Source organism: Euphorbia lathyris, chromosome 10 (genome assembly GCF_963576675.1).
Source record: "Euphorbia lathyris chromosome 10, ddEupLath1.1, whole genome shotgun sequence".
In the NCBI taxonomy this organism is placed as follows: domain Eukaryota; kingdom Viridiplantae; phylum Streptophyta; class Magnoliopsida; order Malpighiales; family Euphorbiaceae; genus Euphorbia; species Euphorbia lathyris.
In genome coordinates, this window is record NC_088919.1 from 19644023 (window position 1) to 19654004 (window position 9982).

General features: G+C 36.6%; 1 protein-coding gene across 1 annotated transcript; it reads right to left on the minus strand.

Moving 5' to 3' along the window:
• Positions 1-2196: 2196 nt before the first annotated feature.
• Positions 2197-3216, minus strand: LOC136209532 (probable aquaporin NIP-type). Its single transcript, XM_066001024.1, has 3 exons — positions 2708-3216; positions 2527-2588; positions 2197-2443 (listed from the first exon to the last, which is right to left on the minus strand). The coding sequence occupies exons 1-3, from the start codon at positions 3098-3100 to the stop codon at positions 2233-2235; spliced, it is 666 nt and encodes a 221-aa protein (XP_065857096.1). The 5' UTR covers positions 3101-3216; the 3' UTR covers positions 2197-2232.
• Between the last annotated feature and the right edge of the window lie 6766 nt (positions 3217-9982).

Consider the following 9982-nt stretch of genomic DNA (forward strand, 5'->3'; position numbering starts at 1 on the left):
CTGGCCCGTCAGGTGATGACAAAAGTATGTAGTGTTTTATCTAGGTCTTATAGTGATTTTGGGTCTAAGGATTCATCTATGACCGTTACATGAGAACCACCTATGACATTTGATAACCATATCGGATCAATCTAGAGTTTACTTCTCATAAACCCTAATGCCCTTAGTTTGACACTCCATGTTTGTGACTAATGAAACACCATCACAACCAAGGCACAAACTAGTCTTTAGTTATTCTTAATCCCACGATAATAAGAGACTATGGATATTTATATTGGTATCTTATTGCCACACAAATTTACTTGATCAGGTCCTCAACCTGTCAAACGTGTGTAGATCACTAATCTAGGATACTCTGTTAATCATCTTGCACAAGTAAGCATGACTTAATAGATTATTGCCTTATAGTTAATAATACTATCAAATATAATGTCTCGGGACTACGGCATACCCTAATATATCAAACCCAACAAAATAGACCTTTTGTAAATACCCTTGGTGGATTAGAAGGACAAAAATTATCTATATAAGGTCGTGTCAGCTCTAGTTGTGAATTTGGTGACAAAGATCACAAGTGGCGTGTGGATTATGAATCATTGGCATGGACATGGATTTGGTCTATAATGTTATAATGGACAGAGCATTCTCATCAGAATAAAAAGTCATGGTCTTAATACAACATTTGGCCTTACGAAGCCCAATTGATGGAAGGGAGGCAATGTCCATGTGTAATATGCAGGAAACCCTAAAAGTTTATGTAACAGCCTGAAAAGGAAGGTAAAAAATCTAAAGAAGAAGAACCCCCTAGTTTTGAGTTATGGGTGAGATCGAAATCATTACTATTGGAGAAGGACAGGTCATCTATATAAAAAAACCTCGAGGGGAAGATAAAGCAGAATATCATCAAACTCTTGAATGAGGAGCATGTATTCTTTGCCTAGAAGATGAAGGATGTCGAAGGAATATATCTAGAAATCATCAATCACAAGCTCAATATAGACCTTTCTGTGAAGATGACGGTATAAAAGAAAATCACATAGGCTCTAGACAGACAACATGTGGTGGAGAAAGAGGTAGAAGTGTTGGTGAAATGAAACTTCATCTAAAAAGTGAACTACATGAAACGACTAATGTATGTGGTCCTGATAAAGACACCCAATGGGTCTTACTGAATGTGAATTGACTTCACTGACATCAATAATGCATGTCCTAAAGATAGATATCCACTGCCCAACATCGACTATATGATGGACTTTATTGTTGGGAATTGGGATTACTCTAATATGGATGATAAACTTGGGTATCATGAAATTCCCATGGATCAGACATATGAGGAGAAAACAACATTTATCACACATAAGGCCCACCTATTGTTATACAGTGATGCCATTCAAGTTAAAGAATGTGGGAGCAATATATATCAAACAACCATGAACACCATCTTGAAAAATCAAATTGGGAAAAGTGTAGATGTGTACATTAATAACACGGTACTTGGTTAAGCTTCTTAGAGCCATCATATCTACCATTACCTGAACCTTTCTAGGTTTGTCTCGATCCCTTTTTGGGAGATCATGAATTCTAAGAATTTTCCTAAATTGACTCTGCATGTGCACTTTTCAAGTTTGAGCATAAGCTTGAACTCCTTCAGAACCTCAAATGTTTATCAGATATCTTTAGGCTGATTATCCATGTTCTTGCTTTTGATGACATGATCATAAAAGATAAAATATAAAAATAATGAAATCCGTGAAAAGACTTGTCACAACTTATTCTTTTCACAGATGAAGATTATAAACAGAAAAAAGCTAGAAATTCATTAAGAAAAGAAAAAGTGTACTAACATCACACATCGTATGTCACATCCATCTAGATAAGAAAGCTTGTTGTTGTCACGTCTCAGTTGTCGTAGAGAGAATTTAGTGAACTTGAATCGAGTTGGAGAGCATCTTAGCATATTCCTTTTTAATGTTTTTGTTAAAGCTTTATGAACAATTTTATGAACTGAGTGTATTTATAAGTGTCGCTCCTCTTTTAGAAACAATTTGCGGGTATTGAATTGAATAATTTACATAATGATGAACAAACATATGGTATTACTTGTAATTGTGATATGAATTGTGTTTAAGTATAATCAGTATGAAAAATGTTTAAAGTTTTGATATTTTATTAATTATAACAAGTATGATCTGGAAAATGAATGCTAAAACTAATAAAATACATAAAAAGAAATCAAGTACCCCTAATGCTTCTAATGAAAGAACTACTCTTAGTGATCTCTCGGAGAGGTTTATCTGTAAATCTAATGAGATTATAAGCAAATGCTCCCAAAACAGCACCAATTAAGGGTCCTGCTATATATACCCATATTCCTGTATATTTGTGCATTACAATTGCTGGCCCTAAACTTCTTGCTGGATTCATGGATGCCCCTGATATTGGTCTGCAATTGCATTTCCCTATCAATATTAGAAATCACATAAAAAAAAAAAAAAAAAAAATTGGGTGAAGGTTCCGAGTTATTACCCAGCGATGAAAACGTTTAACATTATCGTCATCCCCACAGCAATTCCTGCTAATTCTCCAATCTGTCAATTACGGAAAATTAATTAATTTGTTAATTTTTATTACATGACACAATTTTTGACATGTGAACAATTATTATAAATTAGAATCGGAAACATAAAAGAGGGGAGGAGAAACTAACAGCTCGATTATCGGTAGCGACGCCAGAAATGACGAACATTAAGAGGAAGGTAATTATAATCTCAAGGCAGAAAGAACGAAGATGAGGTCCGACTGGTATAGTTCCATAAAAGGCTTCATCTGGGACACCGTACAAGAGACTTAATGTTCCACTTCCAAGTAGGGATCCAATCACCTGTGCTGCTATGTACAAAGGTACCTGTTTTATTGGAAATTTTTGGAAAATGGCGAATGTTATTGTGACAGCTGGATTAAAATGTGCTCCTGATATATGTCCTACCGAGTAAACCATAACCATAACAATAAGTCCCCAAACAACACATATTCCTGGAAATGTGACTTCACCGTAAGTTTTATTAACAACAACAGCCCCACAACCACAGAAAATGACCATATATGTCCCTATTGTCTCGGCTATAACCTTTTGGAGGAGCTGGACTGCTTCATTTGATGAACAAAAACCTCCTATTTTCTTATTTACTGGAAATTTCTCTATTGAACCTTCTTCCAAGTCCCCAGACATTTTTAATTTAATTAGTGGAACTCCTTTCTATATTGGCATTTATATGATAAATTAACTGAAATAACTACCACATATTTGTCTGAAAGTCGACACTTGGAATTCATTGCATTTGGATTCTCATTCTCCGCCTATTCAATAGGCCTACTCTTTGAAAATTCCTCCTTCACTCATCTTATTCTTATGCATTTTTCTTTACTTTAATAAAACTAACAAAAAAAAAAATTTGATTCATATACATTCAAATTTAATAGATTTGCTTAATTTCATGTGTCAATTTTTCAAGAATTTTCATAATGTTGCTTTTTTTTTTTTGAAAAAAAAGGTAATTAATTTATTAGTTCATGTATTTTGACAAAACACACTGTTTAGTTCCTGTATTTTCAAAAACGCATGGTAAGGTCCCTAACCTTTTTCTCAGTGAACTGTTTAGTCATTCCGTCTGTTTGTTAGATTTTTTTACCGTTTATGACTTCGGAAATGACTAAATTACTCTTTACTATTTACCTTCAAACTTCAGAAGAGAAAATCCAATTTAGAAGAAAAAGCTATTTGTATGAAGAACAAGAAAAAGAACAGAACCAATGCTTACGAATTTAAACGATTAAGAAGAAAATCAAGAAGAATAACACTCAAAGTTGATTTCAGACGCATTAGAGTCTAAAGGAAAAGGAAAATAAAGGAAAAGAAGAACGCAAATCCAAATTGACTAACAGAATCTTCATGAGAGTCTAACGACAGGGGCTAAACAGTTCACCGAAAAAACGTTAGGGACTTTACTGTGTGTTTTTGAAAATATAGAGACTAAACATTGTATTTTGTCAAAATATAGGGACTAATAAATTAATTACCCTATTATTATAATTAAGGGGGTCAATTCATTATTATTTATTGTTGTATGAAAGTATTCATTTTTTTTATTATTAATAAGGTTAAATTTTTTTCATTTAATTCATGTTCCAAAAAATATCTAAGACCGGATGCATGGATGATTCTTAAAATCTCAAAATAACAAGGGAAAATTATACAGAAATTCATATTTTAAAAACTATTTACAATTATGTCAAATCATAATTTTAGATTAGGTGTAAAACTATTATTTTTAATATATTTTAAGAATTAGAATTTATAAATTAGAATGCTAGAATATATTTTATAGAGTTTATGATTTATAAATTAGAGTCTATTATTTTTAAATTATGGTGTAAAATTATAATACGTAGAAAATAATGATATATTAAGAATTAAATTTTGTGATATGATTTAGTTGTAATTTTATACTCAAATAACGAACAATGATCTTGGAAGATTTCAGGCCCAGAAGAAGCCATTGAGAAATTTCTTAAACGTTTTCTTGGGTTTTGGTTTCCATTATGACGAAGCCCAAACATTCTTCAACTTTATTTCTACAATAACTATAATGGGCTTTTTTTCCTTAGGGGACGAATAAAGAAGGGGTCAAATACAAGAATATCATAATTAAGTATAAAATTACAACTAAGTCATATCATTAAACTTAATTTTTAATATGTCATTATTCTCTATATATTATGATTTTACACCATAATTTTAAAAATTATAGACTCCAATTCATAAATCATAAACCCTAGAAAATATATTGTATAATTCTAATTTATAAATTCCAATCCTTAAAATATATTAAAAGTACTGATTTTACTAGTTTGACATAATCCAAAATTATGACTTGACATAGTTGTAAATAGTTTTTGAAATACGAATTTCTGTGTAATTTTCCCATAAAGAAGGGACTTTTTACCTATATATTACCAAAACAACTCATCCTTTTATAAAAAAATACAATGAAATTTCCAAAAAAAAAAAAAGTAGTAATAAATAACAATAATAAATATAATTTTTTTCTTTAATTTGGATCGGATACATGTAGTGAAGAATAATTTTATCATAACATTATAATCTCCTCAATAATGAATAATGTTATTTCCACCATATATATGTATCATGTTATCAATCACCAGTAATATATAAAAAATGTGTATATACGTGGAAAAAAAAACTATCCCATGTTCTACACTTTGTGGAAGAAAAAAATTAAAATCTAAACATTTCACCCAAATTTAAAAATATCTCAAAATATATTCTAAAATCACATAAACAAATGACTCAAAATTCTTTCTCTCTGAAGCAGGTAATATGCAACTGCATAAATAAAATATATGTGTGCTTTTTTAGTGGATTACTATACCTAGCCACTAATTCCCACACTTAGCCTCAGGAATAGACCGAAATACCCTTTGGTCAAATTTCAAAATTCTTAAATCCTCTCAAACACCCTAAACTCTCTTGTATCAAATCCGGACTAATTTATCAACGAAAACATGGATCGGGGGAGAGGCGGCAAAGGAAATGGACTAATGGTACGTAATTTCGTTTGATTTTGTTGATTTTTATACGTTTTTTGAATCAAATTTGGATTTGTTTGGAATTCGGAATCGCGGTCCGGGGCGTGAGGCCATCACGTCGTCACCTTTGGTGCGGCATATGAACATCACGCCGCACCACAAGTGACGGCGTGATAGCCTCACTCCTCACCACAGGCGACGACGTGATGTTCATACGCCGTCACCTGTGGTGAGGCGTGATAGCCTCACGCCCGTGTGGCGAAAATACTATTTTTTTATTTATTTTTCAAAGTTAATTTAATTTTTGTTATTTTTATTTTATTAATTTGAGTATAATTTTTATTTTGTTAATTATAGTTAAATTAGTTATTGTAAATTTTATTTTGTTTAATTTAGTTTTCTTAATTTTTATGTTGTAAATTTTATTTTGTTAATTATAGTTAGATTTAGTTGTTGTAAAGCAGACAACGCATAGTACATGTATAATTTATAATTTTAGTATTATTTATAGTATAGTATTATTTAAAATTTGTTGGGGTTTAGTGTCCTATGGACAATAGTTGTAGGATACAAACTTAATGTAAATGAAGTGTTCTTTATATCATTTGTTTTAATGAGATATGGTTTCATAACTATATAAAGACAATCCCTTTTAAGAACTAAATAAAGTCTAATAAAAGGAAATCCATAAGTTTGTTTAAAGTGATTATAAAGTGTTCATACAAGCATGAAGTGAGACGAAACTTTATAATAAACTTGATAACAGGTGGGGAAATTCCGATCAACGTCCGTCCCTGTGGGGGGCGTCGTTGGGTTCGACGGGGGGAAGTTCCGATGCCAAAGTCAGTAAGGTGAATCAAGGAAACAAACTGAATTGACAAAGGTTGTGAGAATGTGTACCTTGATAGCCTAGGGAATCAGGCTATATATAGCTAAGAAGTCGTAACCTTCAGGCAACTAGAAAGCCTCCATTAATGCTCCATTAATGGCGGTTACAAGTTATCTTTAACCTGGCGGTTAGCTAATTGATAACTCATTAATGATCTTTATGGCCGAGTCGGCGACCAGCCGTTACAGTGGCGAATCGGGTGAATGAAGAGATTCGCCTCATAGGTCCGCCAGCGGATCTCTTCAAGCAGATCCGTGGAGATCCGCCTGCCGACTCCCCTTCGGGGATCAATACGCGGCGTTCTTGAGGTGAATATCCCTTTTAGTCCTTGGGATAATATCACGATGTTATCAGAAGCCCCCCCCCCCCCCCCAAAATGCCTTTAAAGTCCTTTAGGGCTTTTGAGCTTCCGCGCGCCGTCATAAACATCTGCATTAATGAGCGCACTGTTCAATGTCAATGGATGAATGACACGTGTAGTGGACGCACTGTCCCAAGAAGGAGAAAACGTCCTTCTTCTTCTTTCGCTTTCTCTTTCTTCTTCATTTCTTCCGCATCGTCTCCTTTCGAAGTTTTTTCTGGGAATTTTTCAGAGTCTCGCACCAAGCTTCCGATTGCACATGTAAGTTCATCTTCTTTTGTTTAACTTTTCGCTGGATGTTTAGAAGTTCGTCTTCATCTTCTAGATCAACTTCGAAGCTTTTTAATTCGACCTCTTCTCCCGAAATAGAAGTCGATTTTAGTTGGACCACTTCGTCATCGGAGAACTCCTTTTCCTCCGAGGACACGATTAACTCTGATTTTGCTGGGTTTAGTGACTCGGCGTGTAATCGTTACCAAACTCGTTCCACTAGTAATCCATCCCTTTCCACTTCCGTCTTCGGTACCGCTCCGGCCGTTAAGGCTAGGTGTTTTCCGGGGACAATGGCCTCTTCTTCTATCCCACCTAGGAAAAAGAATCCTCGAGCGGAGACTACTCCGTCTCGTATGAGTGCTGCGGATCTAGTGGATCTGGCGAATCGCTATCCTTGGATCAATAATTATGAGACTCAGTTAGCCGCAGCCCATCAACGACCTTCCTGTCCGCCTAGCGGTTTTCTCACTGTGTATTGCAGTCACGTAGAGAGGGGTTTCCGGCTTCCTCTCCCAAAGATGATGGCGGACATCCTCTCCTACTTTGATATTACAGCCAGCCAACTACATCCCAACGGTTGGTTGGATATTGCTTTAGACTGCTACCTCGCCTCAAATTTAGGAGTGGTGTATACGGGTCGCGTTTTTAGGGCTTTCCATAAACCCTCAAAACGGAAGTATGAATCCTATCTCACCTTCGCCAAATTCGGGACATATTCGCCCTTTAGCGACAAAATGTCAAATGTCCATTGCTGGGATGAGAAATTCTTCTATGTGAAGATAAAAGAGGGCGAATCGCTGGGTTTTCCCTCTTTTTGGAATCCCAAGCCTTTACATATGGCGGGCGATATGCGAATATTGACCGATAGTGATGAAGTGGTGGCGGAGCTCATGAAGAAGATCAAGGCAGATGCATGGACATACGCAGACGCTTTAGCCTTCATGATGAGCGATATCCCGTTGATTCGCCGAGAGGGGGAGCAATTCATTTACTCCAAGATTACACAATTTGACTAAGGTAACTTTTATTCCTTCTTGAACTTTGATTACTTCAATGTTTTCCTTGGCAGGGGTTTATCTAAGGCCAATCACGCTATTGCAGAGAAGCGTAGGAAGTTCTTAGAGGCTGAAGCGCGTAGGAAAGATCAAGCGGTGAATCCTCAAACGGAGACTAGGAAACGCCCTGCGGGAACAGCGGTCGAGCCACCCCTAAAAAGCAGGAAGCCTATAACCACGGGAGGCCCTAAGCTTATGGCGGATGCCATGAGGTCCGCCAAGCCTGTTGGGGAGATAGAACAGGTAAGTTGTCTTTTATTTTTACCTGTTCATCAAGTTTTAAGTTTTGATCCTTGAATGTTGGTGCAGATGGCGAAGCCTGATATGGGTGGATACTGGTCCGCCAAGTATGGCGCTCAAGGATCTTTTGAGAATGAGTCCATCATAAATGACTTGGATGAAGCCCTTGGTCAGGTGGGCAAAGTGCAAAGGAGTCAAAATCAAATTCCTGGTTCCATTCATGCGCAAAAGGGGAAAACAGAGCTCCTTATGGTGAGTCCCCTAGAAAGGATTTCTTTTTATGAAAAAGTTGCTCCTTTGCTCTTTTCTCTTAATGAGATTGTTTGTTTTTGACAGATGTATACTCGTATACGTGCTATGGAGGCCGAGCTCCTTCAAAATGTGGCGGACAAGGCAACCATTGAAAAGCTAGAAAAAGATGTAGCGGATGCCAATGCGCACATTGCTTCTATTAATGCGAACCTTGCCTCTGCCACTGCCGCCTTAGTCCTCAGAGATGCGGAGATTGGGAAGCTGAAGGAAAAGATTGCGACAGATGCCAAGAATCATGAGGACGCCCTAGGCGAAGCTGAATATATGGCGGGTGAGCAAGCCTTCTATTATGGCGAACTGCTCATGGCGTACTTCTCTCTGGCGCATCCCGAGATTGATTTCACAGATCCTCAGTTCGCCGTCCCCGAACCAGAAGACGTAGCCAAATATGACAAGATGGCGGACGCCAAGGAATACATCCGCGAATATGTTCGGAGATGGATGAAGGGACCCATGGAAGAAAGCAAACCTTCCGCTACTGTCCCCCTAGTGGAGCTTGAGGAAGTGCCCCCCAAGGCGGGTGAAGAATCGATCATTGATACCGCTCTTCCTCTCGGTCCCACATCTTCCGTGGAAAAGGAGGTACCTTTGGTTGGCGTATCTGGGGCTGTGGAGAAGGAGGCTTTCCAGGCAAGCGCCGCAAGCGAGGATAATGTAAAGGAGGATGCTCCTATTATTACTTAGTTGTTTACTTGTGATTTGTAAAAAATCGTTAAGTACAATTTGTTTTAATCCTTTATGGCAGCTATTTATTTTACTATTGCGTTTGCGTAAGTAAATATATAGGCATCTAGGATTTATTTTGGAGTAGGTGGCCAACCGTACCCTATAGCATGGACCTTTGCGAAGGTTAGAAGCTGTTCTATTCCATTGAAGGAAGTAAAGCTGCCTAGGGGATCAATTTGCTACCTGTCTTTGAGGTGAAGTGATCCGCCCGTAGGACTTGTGAATCCTTTTTTGGGAAGGATATGTAAGAGAGTGTAAAGACCTTGCGTCCAAGGATCGTTTTAACTCTATCGGAGATTGAGATCTTCTCAGAGATGGATCCGCCCATAAGATGGATTCTCTTATGTCCAAGGAGAAAAAGTAGCGTTACTTTGTTAATGGAGAGCGTCGGATGCCCCTCTTCTTTTTAAGACTGGAATATTTATATTGCTGCAATAAACTTTAAAAAGAACACAGATAATAGAACAAATGATGTTTATTAATGGGAGAAATGCTTTATTACAGTAAGCAGGTCTTATA